The 22,886-nt window shown below is 42.8% G+C and overlaps 1 protein-coding gene across 4 annotated transcripts in view; it reads right to left on the bottom strand.

Annotated features, from left to right (window-relative positions):
- LOC106606430 (ubiquitin carboxyl-terminal hydrolase 36) overlaps positions 1-19,647 on the bottom strand; it is a 41,062-nt gene extending 21,415 nt beyond the window's left edge. For 3 of the 4 annotated variants that reach the window (XM_045715689.1, XM_045715691.1, XM_045715692.1), the window contains exons 1-11: positions 19,527-19,647; positions 17,038-17,088; positions 10,284-10,564; positions 9,759-9,980; positions 8,624-8,734; positions 2,144-2,246; positions 1,928-1,995; positions 1,635-1,705; positions 714-796; positions 489-600; positions 106-246 (exon numbers count right to left, since the gene is read on the bottom strand). In XM_045715689.1, coding sequence (XP_045571645.1) covers positions 106-246; positions 489-600; positions 714-796; positions 1,635-1,705; positions 1,928-1,995; positions 2,144-2,246; positions 8,624-8,734; positions 9,759-9,980; positions 10,284-10,551 — 1,179 coding nt within the window. In that variant the 5' untranslated portion in view covers positions 10,552-10,564; positions 17,038-17,088; positions 19,527-19,647. The remainder of the gene's footprint in view (positions 1-105; positions 247-488; positions 601-713; positions 797-1,634; positions 1,706-1,927; positions 1,996-2,143; positions 2,247-8,623; positions 8,735-9,758; positions 9,981-10,283; positions 10,565-17,037; positions 17,089-19,526) is intronic. The other variant, XM_045715690.1, reaches the window with a different exon arrangement.
- Positions 19,648-22,886: the final 3,239 nt, after the last annotated feature.

Below are 22,886 nucleotides of genomic sequence, written 5' to 3'. Positions count from 1 at the left end.
TGATGGATTTTGTTTGGAAGTCTGAAGGATAATTTACATTTAGAACAGTGACAATGAAAATCTATCTCAAATGTTCCGTCTCAGGCCTACCATCAGGCTCCTTACCTTGACATAGCAGTAGTAGTGGCCAGCATGACAGCTGTACCCAGAATGCACCAGGACAGCATAGAGGCCGTACATGACCGGGTCCCCCATGCTCTGAGACATGTAGGGGCGGATGTTCAGGAACTCTGGGTAGCCAACGTCCTAACAAAAACACAGGCGAGATAAGCATCAGGGGCATGTTCAGTAGGGAGCAAATGTTTCAAAATGGGGGAGGAACTTCCTGAATTTGTAAAAAAAAAAAAAACACACAAAAATGTGTATGTTTCATTGCAAAGCGTTTTGCAATGGTGTGCCCTACGGACTACAACCCAGTTAGGGTGAGAACTGTTGCACTGAAACAGCATTTTTAAACAGAGTAATGACTAATGTTGCAAGAGGTTTACCTTGGTGATTTTTCCTCCACTGAAGTTGGCAAACCTCTTGAGAGACAGGGTCAGAACATTGGACGTTCGATGGACTGTGAATCGCTTTGTTGCCGGAACTTTCTTCTTACACCTGATAAAGTGTAAGTGTGTTGTTTATAAAATGTCTATAACACTAATGTGGGCCTTGTGTATGTCTACAATATCAGTGTGTTAGAAGTTACCACATCATTACTCAGAACTTACTTGGCACACATGTAGGCGTTCTCTCCACTCAACACGTCGGGCTTGACAAAGAGCTCCAGGGCTCGGACGATATTTGCTGCTTGCTGAAAAGGACAGACGGAAGACCACTCAACACAGGCATGAAACCAAAAGGACAGACGGAAGACCACTCAACACAGGCATGAAACCAAAAGGACAGACGGAAGACCACTCAACACAGGCATGAAACCAAAAGGACAGACGGAAGACCACTCAACACAGGCATGAAACCAAAAGGACAGACGGAAGACCACTCAACACAGGCATGAAACCAAAAGGACAGAGGGAAGACCACTCAACACAGGCATGAAACCAAAAGGACAGACGGAAGACCACTCAACACAGGCATGAAACCAAAAGGACAGACGGAAGACCACTCAACACAGGCATGAAACCAAAAGGACAGACGGAAGACCACTCAACACAGGCATGAAACCAAAAGGACAGACGGAAGACCACTCAACACAGGCATGAAACCAAAAGGACAGACGGAAGACCACTCAACACAGGCATGAAACCAAAAGGACAGACGGAAGACCACAACACAGGCATGAAACCAAATAGTCATCAGCTGAATTCCTTTGGGACAGCAAACACATATCAATTAACTCTTTATTCTGGCTGAGGGATAAATCAATAGGACCACCGATCTGACAAGAATTTATAAGTACCATTCTTCCTAGGTTTCTGCCCAGGGAGTTTTTCCTAGCCAATGGGCTTCTACATCTGCATTGCTTGCTCTTTGGTGTTTTAGACTGGGTATCTGGGTAAGCACTTTGGTGACAACCGCTGATGTAAAAAGCGCTTTATAAAATAAATGTGATCGATTGATTAGATCTGTGCTTGTGAATTATTCAACGACAGGAGGAAGATACTTTAAATGTAAGCAAGCAAGAGACTTACTCGAATCTCCACAGCAATGTCCAAGTAAGGGTCGTATGTGTCCGACACACTTTTGCAAATAGAACACTTAACTGAAAGAGAAAAATATATAATTAATCCACTAAGGCAATTTGCCAATATGCCTTAAAAAGTAGTTTATCGATGTAGCAGGGTTGGGATCAATTCCATTTGAATTCCAGTCAGCTCAGAAAGTACAAATTCCAGTTCCAAGAGAATTGGAATTTCAGTGTAGTTCCTGAATTGACTGGAATTGAAATGACCAACTGTGCAATATAGTAGATTGAAAGCTGTACCTCGCGACCTGAGGTAACCTCCAAAGATCTGGTGGACCAATGTGGTGGCCTGTGTCGTCCGGTCTAACCTACGACCCAGAGAGAGAAATACATTCAAAAACACAAAGAATCATCCAAAAATGACAGAAAGAGGCTTTCTGAACACCCACATTCAATTCAATCCACATCTCAGTGAGCTATAATTAACGTCCTTCACTCAATGACTGACAAACTTACTTGGGGTAGCTGTTCAGACAGGCTTTCTGCATGGCATCGATGGTGTAGCGTAAAAATTCATGGGCGTCTTCCTGGCTACCAAACCGAAAGTGCCTGGCAATTTCTGCAAGTTCAAAAAAGAAACACCCTGTTAGAATAATACCAAAAGCCTCAACTCCATCCCTTATGGCCTCATGGGAAACTATCTAGAGCACACAATACCAGCACGACCAAGCCAATCTTCACATTGTGTTTTTGTCTCCGATGTTGGTTTGATGTTGTTTCTAACTAATGGACTGTGCTGTGAAAATACATTACTGTCCTCAGTGGGGGGAAATTACCTGTCCATTATCAGCAGGCCTACAGCATGAGACCACTCTGAGGCATTAAGCCATTCAAATTAGTCTCCTCTTAAATGGAGGGAGAAACAGAGACCTAAACACACTACAACCTGCTACAGTCTCCTCTTAAAGGAAAGGTTCACCCATTTTCAATGTTGTATTGTTTTCGTGCATCTCTGAGTGATGTTCTATCAATTCCCCGGCTCATTTCATGTGTATCTGCGTTGTTGGCATTTAAGCAGGCAGAAATCCGGCCTGTATGACGTAGCACTGTGATAAAGTAGCTCTCACTACACTGGAAGTTAATAGGAATAGGACTTTTAGATGGTGAAACAGTTTATCATACATGTCAGATTTCAATACTGGCCGATGTCTTAACTCGGGAGGATGTCTTCTCTGGAATGAGCCATTGATCATATTCCTCCCTGGAGAAATGTGTCATTTCATGGAGGATATAGAACACGTCATAATAGTCTGCCTCTTTAGTCCAGAGTGCCGGTGTCAGAGATATAATACAAATGAGATAGGAATCCAATGAAAGACGGACCATGTAATACTCCACCCAGCACTGTCGACCAATCATGTTCACGATGTCATGCTGCGTCACTAGGTTGCTAAGCTAATCATCACGCAATCCCTTCTCAAAGTCAGTGGATATGTCGAGAAACGTGCCTATTTTCCTCCAAAGTACGTAACGATTAAAAAGCTATACAATATTACAGATGGCAAGTTAATCTTACATCTAGGAAAAGATTTGTAATGTTGTAGTTCTTGTTGACAAAATTTGTGCTAACATTGGGTTGAGCTAGCGCCCTATAAACTCCCCTTCACTTTTTGGAGAGCACACCTTGTCCCATAATGTCCAAGAATAGCCCAGAATGCACCGTGTGGCCCATTGACATGCATCGGCAACATTTCCCATCTCCTTAAAAGTATATCTGTCGTTGCGAATGTCAGACTCCACTCTGAGGCACATTGATGTGCAGGTTGAACGTGGTGAGATTGTAGACTGCAAAATGGATAATGGAGTTTTAAGCGATTTTACAGCTAACTAGCTACGTTACATGCTTATATTGTCTTTGGTATTATTGTGTGTAGCTAGGTTTGCTAGCTAGCTAGCCAGCCCATAGCGGATTTTGTAGTCGACTGCAATAGATTTCCAAAAGGATTTTCCATGTTGCTAGCAACCTTGTTATAACGCCAAAATGAAACATCTGTTGACAAAAAATTATTCTCGGTGTTATTTAACCCCGTAAATTAAAGGAATGAGTGGTTTTGGTTGGATTTTTCCTTTAACAGGAGGGAGAACCAGTCTACAGTCTCCTCTTAACAGATAGAGGGGGAAGGAGACACCACAAACAAGAGTAAAATGGAGGAAATGGTGTGTGTGAGGAGAGCAAGAGGCTGGCGAGAGTGAGCGAAAAAGGCGAGGGAGAGAACGTCTCAATCTTATAGCCAGGAGACAGAGGAAGCTAAAGGAAAATCAACCATCTCAGCAGAGCAGACTAGATAAATTGTTAGCATTTCTGCGGGTTTGTGCTAATGCTGCTACCCTGCTACACATAGCCTGCAGTCACAAGGAAACAGAGAGGGCATCGTAGAGAGAGAGCAGTGGATTGGGGAAGAGGGTATTGCAGCAATAGGGAAGGAAAAAGACAGGGTGGTAAGAAGAGGTGGACAGGACCAAGAGAAGGAGAACAGAAAGGTGATCTCTGTGGACTCAGGCACATCGCAGGGCTGTTCAATGTCGCTCCAGGAAGGCCAAAACACTTCTGGTTTTCATCCTCTCTTAAAATGGGACTAATTCAGAACTGGTACATCAGGTAGAAACAAAAACCCGAAGTGTTTCTGCACTCCAGGAGCGGAATTGAACAGCCCTTCACTAGAGGACTCTACTACTGCACACACCATAAGGTATCCACAGTAAGGTGCAGGAAGAACACACTCCAAGTCTCCGCAAACTTAAACCAATAAAAATGTCAGTCATTCACTGTGCCAAGCTTAGATTATATTACTGACATTAGCATTGATCCCAGTGGGTATTTCTGGCTTCAGATCAGGATGAACTCACACCATCCCTCCCCTCTCTATATAACAGTGTGGTGGTTGTTGTACCATCCCTCTCTATATAACAGTGTGGTGGTTGTCGTACCATCCCTCCCCTCTCTATATAACAGTGTGGTGGTTGTACCATCCCTCCCCTCTCTATATAACAGTGTGGTGGTTGTCGTACCATCCCTCCCCTCTCTATATAACAGTGTGGTTGTTGTACCATCCCTCCCCTCTCTATATAACAGTGTAGTAGTTGTACCATCCCTCCCCTCTCTATATAACAGTGTGGTGGTTGTACCATCCCTCCCCTCTCTATATAACAGTGTAGTAGTTGTACCATCCCTCCCCTCTCTATATAACAGTGTGGTGGTTGTACCATCCCTCCCCTCTCTATATAACAGTGTGGTTGTTGTACCATCCCTCCCCGCTCTATATAACAGTGTAGTAGTTGTACCATCCCTCCCCTCTCTATATAACAGTGTGGTGGTTGTTGTACCATCCCTCCCCTCTCTATATAACAGTGTGGTTGTTGTACCATCCCTCCCCGCTCTATATAACAGTGTAGTAGTTGTACCATCCCTCCCCTCTCTATATAACAGTGTGGTGGTTGTTGTACCATCCCTCCCCTCTCTATATAACAGTGTGGTGGTTGTACCATCCCTCCCCTCTCTATATAACAGTGTGGTGGTTGTACCATCCCTCCCCTCTCTATATAACAGTGTGGTGGTTGTACCATCCCTCCCCGCTCTATATAACAGTGTGGTGGTTGTACCATCCCTCCCCTCTCTATATAACAGTGTGGTTGTTGTACCATCCCTCCCCTCTCTATATAACAGTGTGGTGGTTGTACCATCCCTCCCCTCTCTATATAACAGTGTGGTGGTTGTCGTACCATCCCTCCCCTCTCTATATAACAGTGTGGTTGTTGTACCATCCCTCCCCTCTCTATATAACAGTGTAGTAGTTGTACCATCCCTCCCCTCTCTATATAACAGTGTGGTGGTTGTTGTACCATCCCTCCCCTCTCTATATATAACAGTGTGGTGGTTGTTGTACCATCCCTCCCCTCTCTATATAACAGTGTGGTGGTTGTACCATCCCTCCCCTCTCTATATAACAGTGTGGTGGTTGTTGTACCATCCCTCCCCTCTCTATATAACAGTGTGGTGGTTGTACCATCCCTCCCCTCTCTATATAACAGTGTGGTGGTTGTCGTACCATCCCTCCCCTCTCTATATAACAGTGTGGTTGTTGTACCATCCCTCCCCGCTCTATATAACAGTGTGGTGGTTGTCGTACCATCCCTCCCCTCTCTATATAACAGTGTGGTGGTTGTACCATCCCTCCCCTCTCTATATAACAGTCACAGCCTCACTAAGGCACTGCAGTCACAAGCTGCAGTCACAGTGACACTCCCAACCAATGTTATGTCATCACCTTATGCATACTGCTACTGAGTCTCCAGGGTGCTCTCTGGCACAATGCACCATCTACAGAACGATTATATATTACAATCGATGTACGGGTAAATAGCAAGAACTGAAAAACATGCAGAACATAATACTGAATCAGAGTTCTTTGGTTCTCATTTCATTAGCTAGGTTTCCATCCAACTAGTGAGATTGTTTATATGCAGATTTTTATAATTTTTGCATAACAATGTGCACTCACCAAAGATGTTTCCATCAAATTTACTTGTGGATAAAAGGCTGTGCGTGATGATGTAGTGCAACATTTCCACATACAATTGAAGTCAGAAGTTTACATACACCTTAGCCAAATACATTTAAACTCAGTTTTTCACAATTCCTGCCATTTAATACTAGTCAGAATTCCCTGTCTTAGGTCAGTTAGGATCACCACTTTATTTTAAGAATGTGAAATGTCAGAATAGTAGTAGGAGAGAACGATTTCTTTCAGCTTTTATTTCTTTCATCACATTCCCAGTGGGTCAGAAGTGTACATACACTCAATTAGTATTTGGTAGCATTGCCTTTAAATTGTTTAACTTGGGTCAAATGTTTTGGGTAGCCTTCCACAAGCTTCCCACAATAAGTTGGGTGAATTTTGGCCCATTCCTCCTGACAGAGCTGGTGTACCCGAGTCAGGTTTGTAGGCCTCCTTGCTCGCACAAGCTTTTTCAGTTCTGCCCACAAATTTTCTATAGGATTGAGGCCAGGGCTTTGTGATGGCCACTCCAATACCTTGACTTTGTTGTCCTTAAGCCCTTTTGCCACAACTTTTTAAGTATGTTTGGGGTCATTGTCCATTTGGAAGACCCATTTGCCACCAAGCTTTAACTTCCTGACTGATGTCTTGAGATGTTGCTTCAATATATCCACATCATTTTCCTCCCTCACAATGCCATCTATTTTGTGAAGTGCACTAGTCCCTCCTGCAGCAAAACACCCCCACAACATGATGCTGCCACCCCCGTGCTTCACAGTTGGGATGGTGTTCTTCAGCTTGCAAGCCTCCCCCTTTATCCTCCAAACATAACTATGGTCATTATGGCCAAACAGTTATATTTCTGTCTCATCAGACCAGAAGACATTTCTCCAAAAAGTACGATCTTTGTCCCCATGTGCAGTTGCAAACCGTAGTCTGGCTTTTTTAATACCGGTTTTGGAGCAGTGGCTTCTTCCTTGCTGAGCGGCCTTTCAGGTTATGTCGATATAGGACTCATTTTACTGTGGATATAGACACTTTTGTACCCGTTTCCTCCAGCATCTTCACACGGTCCTTTGCTGTTGTTCTGGGATTGATTTGCACTTTTCGCACCAAATTACGCTCATCTCTAGGAGACAGAACGCCTCTCCTTCCTGAGTGGTATGACGGCTGCATGGTCCCATGGTGTTTATACTCGCGTACTATTGCTTGGAGAGATGAACTTTCAGGCGTTTGGAAATTGCTCCCAATGGTGAACCAGACTTGAGGTCTACAATTGTTTTCTGATGTTTTGGCTGATTTCTTTTGATTTTTCCATGATGTCAAGCAAAGCAGCACTGAGTTTGAAGGTAGGCCTTGAAATACATCCACAGGTACACCTCCAATTGACTCAAATGATGTCAATTAGCCTATCAGAAGCTTCTAAAGCCATGACATAATTTTCTGAAATTTTCCAAGCTGTTTAAAAGGCACAGTCAACTTAGCGTATGTAAACTTCTGACCCACTGGAATTGTGATACAGTGAATTAAAAGTGAAATAATCTGTCTGTTAACAATTGTTGGAAAAATGACTTGTGTCATGCACAAAGTAGTTGTCCTAACTGACTTGCCAAAACTATAGTTTGCTAACAAGAAATTTGTGTAGTGGTTGAAAAAGGAGTTAATGACTCCAACCTAAGTGTATGTAAACTACCCACTTTAACTGTACCAAATAAGAGTTAAATGGGTTTCCATCGCATTTTTCACTCTACTGACGGTTGTCACTGAAGATGTGTTACATAGTAAGTGACACAGCTCACACTCGTAGATACAGTGTGGGTATAGCCTACATAATGATTATTATGACTAGAGAGAGAGAGAGAGAGAGAGAGAGAGAGATCATTTCTATTAGCCAAACGGCAGTCAAGCATCGATCATGACCAGAATAAGACCCTGGATATTTGTTGGAAAGGAGGATCAAGCTCAACACCTTGTACTTTCACCACCCTGTGAATTTCATCACTTATTTCATCTGTAGTAAACTGTATGATTTCCTGAGTCGTAGTGGGAAGACCACACAACATCATGTGACTCCAATATGTTATTATAGCAATACTGGCACATTAAAGCATTTCCATTACTCACATAATTCATCTTAGACATAAAACCATCCCCACCGTGTCTAGCGTATTTGGTTTAGTTGACATTTGCTGTTTCCATCTGGCCCGTTGGGACATTTTTTCCCCCCGACGTACTTTACTCTCATAAAAAGGATGGATGGAAACCTGGTTAGTGTTTCTGAAACTAAACTGAAATCAAGAATATAACAGCCAATCAATATCATGTACCTTACAGGACAACAAAAATTGCAATGCTGCTAGAAACAAGCTTGCACTACAATTTTGAAAAAACAACGCCAACTCAAGACGGAAAACAGCTAAACACTTAGAATACTACTTACTTTTTAGGTCTCGGATGAAGGAGACAGGCTTGATGGCATTTCCCGTGTTGGCAAAGGCTTGGATGATGTGGTTCTGCATTATACAAATCATACAGAAACCCGACTGGTGACCTGAAATGGACAGGAATAGAATAATGAGGTGAAGTCAAGTCACCGCCATTACCCCACCAGACTGGCCCAGTCACCGTCATTACCCCACCAGACTGGCCCAGTCACCGCCATTACCCCACCAGACTGGCCCAGTCACCGCCATTACCCCACCAGACTGGCCCAGTCACCGCCATTACCCCACCAGACTGGCCCAGTCACCGCCATTACCCCACCAGACTGGCCCAGTCACCGCCATTACCCCACCAGACTGGCCCAGTCACCGCCATTACCCCACCAGACTGGCCCAGTCACCGCCATTACCCCACCAGACTGGCCCAGTCACCGTCATTACCCCACCAGACTGGCCCAGTCACCGTCATTACCCCACCAGACTGGCCCAGTCACCGTCATTACCCCACCAGACTGGCCCAGTCACCGTCATTACCCCACCAAACTGGCCCAGTCACCGTCATTACCCCACCAGACTGGCCCAGTCACCGTCATTACCCCACCAGACTGGCCCAGTCACCGCCATTACCCCACCAGACTGGCCCAGTCACCGTCATTACCCCACCAGACTGGCCCAGTCACCGTCATTACCCCACCAGACTGGCCCAGTCACCGTCATTACCCCAACAAACTGAGGAAGTCATTTGACTTCCAGCACAACAGTTTGTTGCCTATTGTGTGTGTCAGATGTTGGCCGTTTGGTTTATGACGTAATATCAATTTCTTATCTTGCGAACGCACACAAACCCATTATTTTTAAGCAAACAATATGCTTGAAGACAAATTTCAGTTGAATGCATTCAGTTGTACAACTGACTAGGTATCCCCTTTTACTCATGGGAGTAGAGCTGTTGGACATGTGGCCCTTTCCATCCAACCTTTGAGGTCATTTCTAGACAATATATTTGTCCATTTGTTTAGTCTCAAAAACTAGAAGCAAAAGATTTGTATTGCCCCATTTAGTGGTCTACCTCTACAAGGCCTATATTGTGCCATTCAAAAAGGTATCTAACCAGAGGTCAACTGAACTACTCACAGGCACGACTGTGCTCCTTGGAGAGTAGATAGTTGGCCAGGGGCGGTGTGTAGGTGAGACACTGCACAGTGGAGTTAAGGAAGCAGGTGTTGCCCAGGTTGTGGAGGCCGGCTCCCACCCGGTAGACACGCTCCCAACGCATGGAGAGTCTGTTCCCAGGGAAGAGCATCTTCTGTGGGGCGGGGATCCCATCACTCTGGCCCCCACCCTGGTTGTCTGAAACTGGTGGATGGAGGAGTGAGATTAATTAGAGAAATTGCATGGATAATTCAGAAAAGCCATTGAGAATAGTTCAGACAATCTCTATAATACAGCCTAACTCGATCACGTCACCAAAAACCCAAAGAGAGAGAAACACTCATGGTGAAGAATAGCTCTATTCAATTCCACCAAAAAGGTTAAGACAATGGGGGATATTAAGAATATCAAAGCGAGTTAATTCTGTGTGCAGTGAAAACTAGACTTAACAAACCTCTTGAATGGCTCTATGAGAGAGAGAGTACATTTCCCAGTCAACAGCCTTACCTTGCCTCTTGATCTGAGCGGGCTCTGTGCTGGCCCTCTGACCCGATGTGGCCCCCTCACTGCCGCGGGGGTTGAGGATCACATATTTGGTCTTGAGACTGTCCAGCTGATAGGAGAAGCCTTTGCTGGCCGGCTCAAACTCAATCTTCTGCAGCAGGACCTTCTTGGCCGAGGAGGCCAGCAGCTTGTTGAGGTCGCCATCGTCGCCCGTCGAGGAGTCCTTCCGGCCGGGCTTCAGGGCCTCCTTGAGCTTGTCCACTATAGGCATCGTTTGAGCATCACTGTGGATGAGACAGAGGGTGGGATTCAGGGATCAGAATCACCTTTGCTTACATGTACCAAGGAATTTGACCTGGTGAAATGGCACTGACATGGAGAACACAGAACAAATAATGAAGAAATAATCCACACAGGCCTACAGTATAGATAAAGCAAAATCAGAACAATTACACACAATAAGGCGGCCAGTTTGAGACTTGTCAATTAAATCTAGGCAAATTAAATATTTTGTCACATATGAGCAAACACTAAATTCCAGTGTGTATATAGATTTTTTTCAGCATGCCTATGAATAAAGGTCATGATACCATAATAATAATACATCTCGGAAATCTTACTGAGCAGCAATTGGTCTCAACACTGTGTAGCACATCCACAACATCCAGTCCACAGTACAGCAGCTTCATCACTCCCTCAGAGAGAGAGGCTACTGTAGCAGTGAATTTCTATTTCCTGTCAGTGATTCCTAACCTGGCAACCCAGACTGTAATCTGGCAACCCGGGCTGTAAGCGTGAACTAGTGTTTTTCGGCGAGAGAGCAGCATATTATGTGAGCAGCAGCATATTATGGCAAGAGGACTGAGTATCTGAGGAGTCAGGCTGGGACTTGGCAGCCGTCTCTGTTGTTATGCAATATAGTGGAGGCGGGCATGATGTGTGTGTTCACGCTCGTGCGTGTGTGCTTAGCGGTGAGAGGGACTCGACACAAGCACAGCTGCTGTCTACCAGGTCAGATACTCATGTTCGGTCTATTCCTACATCAATCAAGTCGTCGCCATACCAACCAGCAACCACCCGACAGTCCACTGTCACAACAAAGGAAAGACTGGTGTGGTACAGTCATGCTGTTTGTTACATGTCCTCAGAATGCCTTCAGTTATTTCTACGTGCAATCGCTGTTATATTTGTTTTATTCATTCAGTTGTAACCGTTGATTATTTTTTCACTTCAGGGCCCATTTTCATAAAGCGTTAGAGAAGGAGTGTTGATCTCAAATAAGTTTGCCTTTTTAGATATTCTAGTGAATATGAATACATGGACAGCGGGAAGCTGATCCTAGATCAGCACTCCTAGTCTGAGACGTTTCTGAATACAGGCCAGGTTGGTTAGGCTCGAAGAAAAGCTACAGAATTGGTTTGAAAAGACACAGGCTATACTGCACGTCACTTGTGTGCTTAATATGGGACTGAGTAGTGAAATAGGCTAGATACTGGTCCTCTGTAGCTCAGTTGGTAATGTATGGCTCTTAAAAACGCCAGGATAGTGGGTTCGACTCCCAGGACCATATATATGTCAAATCTACACACGGATGACTAAGTTGCTTTGGTTAAAAGAGTCTGCTATGGCATATCTCATATCTGTACCTACTGTCATATATCTGTATGTACTGTCCAGCATCCTGAGCTGGTAAATCTATCAGAAAACCAGCAACAACTGGCCATTTAAAGGCAGCAGCCTCTTCAATAGACCATCTCTGAGCAGATAACAGAGTGTAGGTGCACCTTTTCACAACCCCTGCCCTGTCTGCATGCGTCAGCCATTTGGGCAGTGGAGTGAATGACTCCTGAAGGTGTCATTTCCGGCGCATGCCAACGTGCTGGCAGACAGAGTTGAATGGGAAATGATGACAGGGTAGTGACAGTAGGCTAATTGCTCCAACGCTTCCCTCAGTCCCAGTCCGCCTCAATTACAACGCACCCAGTGTGGACTAGGCCTCAATGTGCCACTGATCAAAACAAGTCAGCCTAAAACAGGTCTGTGGCTAGTGTTTTAGTTGAACTCAATGTGATTTTTTCCCCCCAAGTAGTACTGGCTTAAGATAAATATAGGCAAGACTAGGTCAGCAGGTAGCCTAGGGGTTAGAGCGTTGGGCCAGTAGCCGAAAGGTTGCTGGATCGAATCCTCAAGCTGACAAGGTATTTTTTTTTTTTTTTAAATAGTTCTGCCCTTGAACAAAGCAACAATAGGTTGCTTCTTGTGTAAATATTTTCTGTCTGGATTTTAATGATTTGTACCACTGTTCCCCAGTAGGCCGTCATTGTAAATAAGAATTTGTTCTTAACTGACTTGCTAGTTAAATAAAGATTAATATATATATATATATATATATATATTTATTATATATATTTTTTTTACTTTACTACAAATAGGCTAGCTGGAATAGCCAGGATGAGAATGATTGAATAGGCTACATTCCATTAGCTCAAAGATATGGTGAGCTGTTAAAAACCCAGCACGCTTAGAGTAAACAAAGGACTGCTACACAAACCTTGTGTCAACTTGATGTAGGACCAGCAAACTACAGGGCTATATGTTAGTGATGCACTAGCATGCTGCCATTGAGGGGTTGAAAAGCACTGGGGAGAGGAAACAGCTCTGGGTCAACAGCACACAGACACAGGATGGATCACAGAGCAGTGTTCTGTTCAAACCCACACTTGACAGAGAAAAGGGAGCGGAGCCTGACTCATCATTAGATCTGGCAGTGACGTAGCCGAGGGGGAGAGCAGAGGGGCTGCACATGCAGCATCACACACAAGGGCAGACTAACCTTCATGTGCTGCTACTGATAGAATTAACAATCACACAGTGAGATGGAATGGGTGGAACACCTACAGGGAGGTTCAGTTTATTCACCAAACCGTTTCTATAGGGCTGCTGTTCTACCCAACCATTGAACCATATAGGCTAGGTTACCACACAGAATGTTATGCCACCGTCAGAGACACTGTGGACCCACAACACTACATACTGTTCTAATGACATCACAATCAAGAAAACGTTAGGCTTTTTACTTAGATACTGATACGAGGATTAGTATCACAAAAGTCAATACCAAAATGATACCATGGCAACAAAAGGCGTATTAGCCAAAGTCACAGAATGGCACTTCCAGACAGAAACTCAGCTACTTGGCTGTTCAATCATTGGGCATCCTTTGAGTGCAATAAACACATTTGAACTTTTTCAAGTGAACATTTTTCAGAGAGAGCTATGCATGCATTAATTAAATCGATTATACAATCAATTTTACTTTGTTTTTACCAATGTAACTACATAACGGTAATCATTTATTTGAATGGTAAATCTATTGATAAACTGGTTAAATCAAGATGTAGCCTATACACAATAAAGGGGAATGCATATTCAATAGGAGTGAGAGCATGCATGGAGTTGAGCTTGTTTTGGCTGATTTCATGGGGCTACAGATGGCAAATAATCTGTTTCCCCTCCAATTGGGACTCATTTTATTGTACTGATTAAACAACATCTGCATAGAGGTAGCTTATTTTATAAAAGTGTGCGCTCACTCTTTAACCAGTAATGACATTCATGAGGCAAGAGGTGGGGGTGGGGGGCAGCCACAGGCCATATCAGAGAGGAAGAGGTGAAGTGAGAGGTCTCACTCTCGCCAAAATACGCCCAAGGCATTTCTATGGGAATATTTTGGACCCAAGCTTGTCACCTGCCTTTGGGACAACGACTCCCGTTGGTAGGGTGGAGACATGAGCATCCCATGAACCATATTCACAGAGTCAGTTTGCAGAGGTAATAGATAATCTTTCAGAGAGATGTGAGAATGACCGATTAAGTGAATGAATAAAGTTGTGGTGGCAATCGGATAAAAATAAATACAAAACTATTTTTGCAATTTGGTTTGCAAACAAAAAAATGCCGACATGAAAACAGCGAGCTCCTGCCTTTATAAGTGTGCACATTATTATGTGCAAAATATAGGGTTGCACATTTTGGGGAATATTCAGAGGTGGAAACCTGATGGGAATTAACAGAAATATATGCAAATGAATATTAATACCATTTAAATATATATGTTTTTTTGAATTGGATACTTTACCTTTGGATATATTTACCATATCATATGGAGACAAACATAAACCTTATAAGTAGACAGACAATTGTAAATTATGAAATCCTTCCAATAGAAAATGTAAAAAGCAATTTAGTTATGAATTGAACTTTAATGAAATGAGTTGACTATTCACATGGGATGAATTCACAAAAACAAAAGGGAATATTGAATGATCCCCAATGATCCACTGCATCTCCGAAAAATGTTTTCAACATACATCTGTAAAATGATACTTTATAGACTAAAGCTTTGGTTGTCTTCCTCTCAGGCTTCCATGTCTTCTCCCTGGACCTCCTCAATGTCCACCTCTTGAACATCAAACTCTGAAGCCTCATCTTCACTGTCACTTTTCAACCTTGTTGAGGATGGCTCGTTGTCAGGTTCAAAAAGCCTAACATTTTCCCGGGTGGCCACCAATTTTTCAACCGTTGTATTGGTCAGCCTGTTGCGTGCTTTGGTTTGTGTGTTCCCAAACAAGGTCCAGTTGTGCTCTGAGGTGGCTGATGTTGGTGGGATTTGGAGGATGATGGTGGCAACAGGGGAAAGAGCCTCAGATCCACAAAGTCCCTTCAACCAGGTGGCTGATGAGATATGTTGGCCCGACTACCATATTGCATCTCCATCCCAAAGCCCTTGCTTGGAAGTATACTTGGCCAGACTGCCAAGAACCTTGCCCCCATCCAGGCCAAGGTGGCGAGGCACAGTTGTGATGACACCATAGGCCTTGTTGATCGCTGCACCAGACAGGATGCTCTTGCCAGCATACTTGGGGTCAAACATGTACGCTGCAGCATGTATGCGGTTCAGGCAGAAGTCTTCACGCTTTTTGATGTATTTCAGAACTGCAGTTTCCTCTGCTTGGAGCAACAGTAAGTGGGCGGGGCAGTACGGATTTATTCTCTTACATCTGCAAGCATAGTCTGAACATCAGACAGGATGGCATTGTTTCCCTCAATCTGCGGAATGGCTACTGCTATAGGTTTCAGGAGTTTCAGGCTGCTTACCACTCTCTCCCAAAATGCATCATCCAGGAGGATCCTCTTGATGGGGCTGTCCATATCGGCAGACTGATATGGCTATTTCTTGGAGAGACTCCTTTCCCTCCAGGAGACTGTCAAACATGATGACAAAACCACCACAAAAGTTGTTGCTGGGCAGCTTCAATGTGGTGCTCTTATTCTTCTCACTTTGCTTGGTGAGGTAGATTGCTCCTATAACTTGATGACCCTTCACATACCTAACCACTTCCTTGGCTCTCTTGTAGAGTGTATCCATTGTTTTCAGTGCCATGATGTCCTTGAGGAACTGATTCAATGCATGAGCAGCATAGCCAAAGGGTGTGCTGTGAGGGTAGGACTCCTCCACTTTAGACCAAGCAGCTTTCATGTTCGCAGCATTGTCTGTCACCAGTGTAAATACCTTCTGTGGTCCAAGGTCATTGATGACTGACTTCAGCTCATCTGCAATGTAGAGACCGGTGTGTCCGTTGTCCTTTGTGTCTATGCTTTTGTAGAATACTGGTTGAGGGGTGGAGATGTAGTTATTCCTTGCCCACGAACATTCGACCACCAATCAGAGATGAATGCAATACAGTCCGTTTTCTCTATGATTTGCTTGACCTTCACTTGAACTCTGTTGAATTCTACATCCAGCAAATTAGTAGATAAGTAGTCTGGTTGGAGGGGTGTATGCTGGGGTAAGAACATTCAGAAATCTCTTCCAATACACATTGCATGTGAGCAGAGGTGAACCAGTTGCATACACAGCTCGGGGAAGACATTCATCAGCATGTCTCTGACTAAGTTGCTCCATTGAGTCAAAAAAACTGGTGATTCCAGGAGGACCATGAGCTGTTGCTATCGATAAGGTGTCTGATTCATAATTTTCACCTCAAATAGAAGTAGAGGGACAGAGGTTGCTTGTTGTGATTGCTGAGGGAACTTAATGAACTTGGCCAGATGATTCTGCATCTTTGTTGCATTCTTCACATGTGATTTGGCACATTATTTGCAAATGTGCACAGCTTTTCCTTCTACATTAGCGGCAGTGAAATGTCTCCACACATCAGATAGTGCCCGTGGCATTTTCTAGTCAAGATTATTAAAAAAAGTTGTAAAAAAAACCTAATACAATTCCATGTACAGATAACTAGCTAAGCATTTAGATTAAACTCCTTTGTAAGATAAATGTTATAAAATGAAACGTATGGAAACAGGTGAATTAACACTCAGTAGACTCAAGCAAGCTAAAACTAACTAGCAGAAATTGTTAACAAGTTAGAAATGATTTAAACACTTTGCTGTAGGCTACTATTTACTAGTTAACAAAAAATAATGTATGTCAAAATATATTCACCCCACCCAGTATTGTAATCAAAACTTAACAGAAAGCATGTAGTCCTTGGCTCAGACAGTGTAGTAGTGTAGGCTCAATAGCATCTCATTAGTGTGCAAGATCTTGAGAATCAGCTGTACATGTGATGGAAGACCGCAACGCAGAGGGTTGCAATTACATTAAATTGGGCATAGTTTAACCAAAATATGCCACAAGACCAGAATTTCCTTACATGTATCCCACAAAAAAGGTTCACTGTTATAAGCTAACCTTTTGATGAATTCCCCAAATTCGCCAGGAGGTTTCCAACCCTTTGCAACCCTAGCAAAAAACATCAGAAAGAGAGAGTGAGGGGCAGAATACAGACCCTCAAATGGTTAGGCAGATGTGGACATGGACTTACATTCTACCGAGGGATTTGGTGGTGAAAACGTAACATTTAAACAGCTGCATTCTCGCCACAGCTCTACCAATCTGTCATAATTATGGGTAAATCCTGCCTATTTCTAATCTTAAAATCTGATATTAAACCTTAAGACCAAAAAACACTTTTTGTATTCAGACATTTTTACTATAGAGTAATTTTCAATTTGTGGCTGTGGTAGCTAGTGACAACCTGCGTCTTGGTTTCATCTTTGCCGTCATTGTTTGGGTCTCACATGCTTGCCTAATCACGTCCTATCACTCATACTACAAGATACAACCAAAATGTGCTTGAATATTAAATCGGGACTTCCCACCGGGGGACTGGAGAACAGAACAGCCAGAATCAGTGTGTCCTTGACCCGCTCAAACTACACGAGTCCCAATGACCTGATCCTAGCCCAAGTTCATAGGATTTCATCCCGAACATGAAAATGTGTCTGGGACGGCAAAAACGTATCAAAATCCTGTAGTGTATGCACGGCAATAAACCACAACAACGAGACTGGTTATAACGAACATACACCACACGATTTTGCCATTTTGATGTATGAGCAGTGCTACAATGCGATTGGCAGCGGTCCATGCCCAATGAGCACTCAGCATGTGAGACCAAAACAATGATGGAGAAGAGGAACGCAACAACAACCCGCACTGTGTGGACCAAGGTGATGGAAAACTGATTGGTGGATGCCTTTTCAATGGACGGGTTCGTTTTACATGGGCAGGTGCCCCAGCTTAGCAGAGTTTGCCCATTTAAGAAGATTCCATGGGTCTTTAATTAAAACCTCCACTCACCCGGGGCACCGGGCCATGGAAAACGAACTCCACCAATATTACATTGCGTCCTACCATGACAGGAACAAAAAATATAATTTATTATTATCCATATTCTGTGCACCCATCTCTTTTGGGATGTTACGCCACATAATGATGTGCACATTATCTCAACACTAATAAAGTAGCTCAACGTTTGCGTGTCGGCATTATCCCCTACGACAATAGAAACGCAGGGGGATCAACTAAGGAATCATCGTGAGCACCACAGTCCTGGGGTTGAATATTGATGGAATTAAAGATTTGGTACAAGGAGATAATTAAATGTGAGCACATCCAAGTTGTTACGATGTGGTGTATGCCCAGCATTAGCTACTTGCCACAAATAGACACAAATAGCTAGTATTACAAACCTGCTTTTTTTTGTATTTTTTTTTACACAAACCTTCTTATAAGGCCAAATAGTCCATATGTTTCGACTTGGAGGTTGCTGAATCTCAAGTCTTAACATCGGCTATAAACCCAGCGAGTCTCATTGCTGGACATTGATATTTTCAAACACTCAACACTGTACTTCTGTCGGGAAACTAGCCAATTTCCCTGACAGACTTGACCAGTGTTTACAAAGAAGTATGCACAGGATTGTGAAGTGTAGCTAGCAAGTTAACCTAGATATTCCAGTAATGTACTTTTTACTAGCTCGCGCTCTCCCCCTTAAGTACAACAATACCATAGTTCACTAGCTTACGGTTATCTACTGCAAAGTTAACATGTGTTTGTAGATTGCTAGTTAGCTAAATAAGACACCGCGACGAAGTCGCTAGTAAAGATTTTACAGACAGAGCAAGTTAGCTAGCCAGCCATGTTGGCTGCAGTAAATACTACCGTTACATAGTAAGTTAGTAGCTAGCAAGCAAGCCAGGTTAGATACTAGACATTTTAGCTAGCTTAGCCATCCAACGTTAACTAATCTGCAAAGCGAGCCAAATACATTGCAATTTTTCGTGTGACATGAATGTTATTTAATTGTTATGGGGCCTCGTTCAATATGTCCTTATCTGTGTATCTAACTTACTATTTAGCTAGCCAACTTGACCAAGGCAGTGTAATTAGCTAGCTGTTCTATCGTCGCTAGCTAGTCGGACCTGGTTTGGTAAAAATGTCTCCACGCGGAGTACAGTGGGTCACGAGAGGCAAATGTTAGCTAGCATCTGAGTTGCAAACACGTAACTTTAGTTACTACGCTAGCCGATAAACAAACATGCTTTAGATTAAGGATAATAGTTAACGTTATTCGTTACATATATCTATCTGTAACAACTGAAAACTGTCACCGAATGGGTAACTAGCTAACAAAATAACCACGTAACATCAGCAAGCTAACTGTTTACTGCTAGCTTTCTGGTTAGCAACCTTGCTAACGACTAACGTGGCGTCTCGATGCTGCAATGTGGTTAGCTAGCTACCCCCCAACCTCCTCACAATATCCGTCAGATGTTTAGTCGTTATAAAACAGATCGATAGACTGATCACTCTTAAATATCATTACTAACACTCACCTTAAGTTCAATCATCCGAAAACGACGACTGTTTGGCGATAAAGACACTCTGCCTGGCTACAGTTCCCTAATTGTGTTACATTCTTTCCCCCATGCTGCATTCTGAGAGGGTGTGGGCAAGCATGACTGACAGATTTGCGAAGCCAATGAAAATGCAGGTTAGCAAATCAAATCAAATTGTATTTGTCAATGCGCTGAATACATCAGGTGTAGACCGAACCGTGAAATGCTTACTTACAAGCCCTTAACCAACAATGCAGTTCAATAAATAGATTTAGGAAAATAGTTAATAAAAAAAACTAAAGTAAAACATTCAATAAAACGTAACCCAATAAAATAACAATAACGAGGCTATATGCAGGGGGTTCTGGTACCGAGTCAATGTGTGAGGACACAGGTTAGTCAAGTTAATTTGTACATGTAGGTAGGGGTAGTGACTATGCATAGATAATAAACAGCAAGTAGCCGCAGTGTAAAAACTGTGTGTGTGTGTGTGTGTGTGTGTGTGTGTGTGTGTGTGTTTGGGGGGGGGGGGTCAATGTAAATAGTCTGGGTGGCCATTTGGTTAATTGTTCAGCAGTCTTATGGCTTGGGGGTAGAAGCTGTTAAGTGGCCTTTTGGACCTAGACTTGGTGCTCCGGTACCGCTTGCCGTGCGATAGTAGAGAGAACAGTCTATGACTTGGGTGACTGGAGGTCTTTGACAATTTTTTGGGCCTTCCTCTGACACCGCCTAGTATACACAGTACCAGTCAAAAGTTTGGACACACCTACTCATTCAAGGGTTTTTCTTTATTTTTTTACTATTTTCTACATTGTAGAATAATAATGAAGATACAAAACTATGAAATAACACATGGAATCATGTATTAACCAAAAAAGTGTTAAACAAATCAAAAAATATTTTATATTTGAAATTCTTCAAAGTAACAACCCTTTGCCTTGATGACAGCTTTGCACACTATTGGCATTCTCTCAACCAGCTTCATGAGATAGTCACCTGGAATGCATTTCAATTAACAGGTGTGTCTTCTTAAAAGTTAATTTGTGGAATTGATTTCCTTCTTAAGCCAGTCAGTTGTGTTGTGACAAGATAGGGGTTGTATACAGAAGATAACCATATTTGGTAAGAGACAAAGTCCATATAATGGCAAGAACAGCTCAAATAAGCAAAGAGAAACAACAGACATGAAGATCAGTCAATCCGGAAAATTTCAACAACTTTGAAAGTTACTTCAAGTGCAGTCGCAAAAACCTTCAAGCGCTATGATGAAACTGAGGACCGCCACAGGAAAGGAAGACCCAGAGTTACCTCTGCTGTAGAGGATAAGTTCATTAGACTTACCAGCCTCAGAAATTACAGGCCAAATAAATGCTTCAGAGTTCAAGTAACAGACACCATTATCTCTTAATTGCCTGACGATGTTATATTTCAGTTTTATGAAAAGTATGTATATTTATTTGTCAAACACTAAACTTTCATTCTTGTTTCAACATCAACTGTTCAGAGGAGACTGCGTGAATCAGGCCTTCATGGTCGAATTGCTGCAAAGAAACCACTACTAAAGGACACCAATAATAAGAAGAGACTTACTTGGGCCAAGAAACACAAGCAATGGACATTAGATTGGTGGAAATCTGTCCTTTGGTCTGATGCGTCCAAATTTGAGATTTTTGTTTCCAACCGCTGTGTATTTGTGAGATGCAGCGTAGGTGAAATGATGATTTCCGCATGTGTATTTCCCACCGTAAAGCATGAAGGAGGAGGTGTGATGGTGTGGGGGTGCTTTGCTGGTGACACTTTCTGTGATTTATTTAGAATTCAAGACACCCTTAATCAGCATGGCTACCACAGCATTCTGCAGTGATACGCCTTCCCATCTGGATTGGGTTTAGTGGGACAATCATTTCTTTTTCAACAGGACAATGACCAAACATACCTCCAGGCTGTGTAAGGGCTATTTGACCAAGAAGGAGAGTGATGGAGTGCTGCATCAGATGACCTGGCCTCCACAATCACCCGACTTCAACCCAATTGAGATGGTTTGGGATGAGTTGGACTGCAAAGTGAAGGAAAAGCAGCCAACAAGTGCTCAGAGCCGGCCAAAATCCATCTCGCTCCATCTTGTCCCACTGGGCTTCCTCTCATGATCATATTTGGTGTGAGTGGAAACGCCAAACGGATAGTTCAGATTCATACATCCGGTGAAACATATGGCTCATTGTTCTATCTGTGGTAACATGCTGGAAATCCAGAGGATTTCATTGATTGATGTAATTGAAAACACAGTGCTTGGCTGTTATGTAACAACATGAATTATGGCATGTTATTATGGCATGTCTGGCACACCACAAGACATAAGCCTTCCTTGTTTTCTGTATTTCATGTTTTTAATTTTTCAATAAATGTATCATACCCCCCCCCCCCTCCCATTTAATTTATTTTTATATAGGAATATGAATCACTTATTGTGCACATCCATTCTCAAATATGAAATGCCCTCAATTAAGAATGTACACTTTTGAATCTAACATAGCCTTGAACTGTCACATAAACAATAATGGACCTCTACCATTTTCAATGACCCCTACACTAAAGTTCATTCCATCCCGTGATTTTGACCTCTTTCTTCATGTGGAATGTACTATTAGGTGTACATTTCCAGTGTATTCCAGAGGAGGGCACTCTGTAATCAAATAGAGTCAACACGGGCAGGCACATAGATCTGTCAGCAGGAGGAGCCATTGTACCACCATAAAAATTCAGCATGACTAACCACTCAAATATGGGCATAATAATAATAATTATAATAATGGGTGAAATATTGTGTCAAATAAATTCTGCTGCACAATTGCTGAACAAGTAAATAAACACATCAGATGTATATCTAAACTTTTATTTGTATCATCTGTCCATTGTCTGAAGATACCATACAGTTCGAATGATACAAGGCGTCATATGCATGCAAGAAATTGTGTTGCTTCTCCACACACCAGTCTCATGTGGATCTAGCACGAGTCATCCATTTTCATTCTACTTTTCTGCTAGTACTACATAAAGAGACACTTACTTATACAGAATTGATACCATGTTCATTACGGGATAATAGAATATTTTTTTACGTGGATATACAAGTTTGGAGTTATATGATACAGTATCCCTGTTCTGCAGGCAAATGATTGATCAGTTATTATAGCAGTACAACATTGTGTTCAGTTTTTACTGAAGTAATACAACAGTAATTGTAGATGAACCTCTTGTAGAGGATGGGTCATGATGAAGCAGAGCACAGGTAACCAACAAGCTACTCTGACAGGCTGGGTTCAAACCCAGGTGTCCAATGCACCACAAGACTATGTT

The sequence above is a fragment of the Salmo salar genome, chromosome ssa03, assembly GCF_905237065.1.
Source record: "Salmo salar chromosome ssa03, Ssal_v3.1, whole genome shotgun sequence".
Classification (NCBI taxonomy): domain Eukaryota; kingdom Metazoa; phylum Chordata; class Actinopteri; order Salmoniformes; family Salmonidae; genus Salmo; species Salmo salar.
This window is presented reverse-complemented; position numbering and strand designations above follow the sequence as displayed.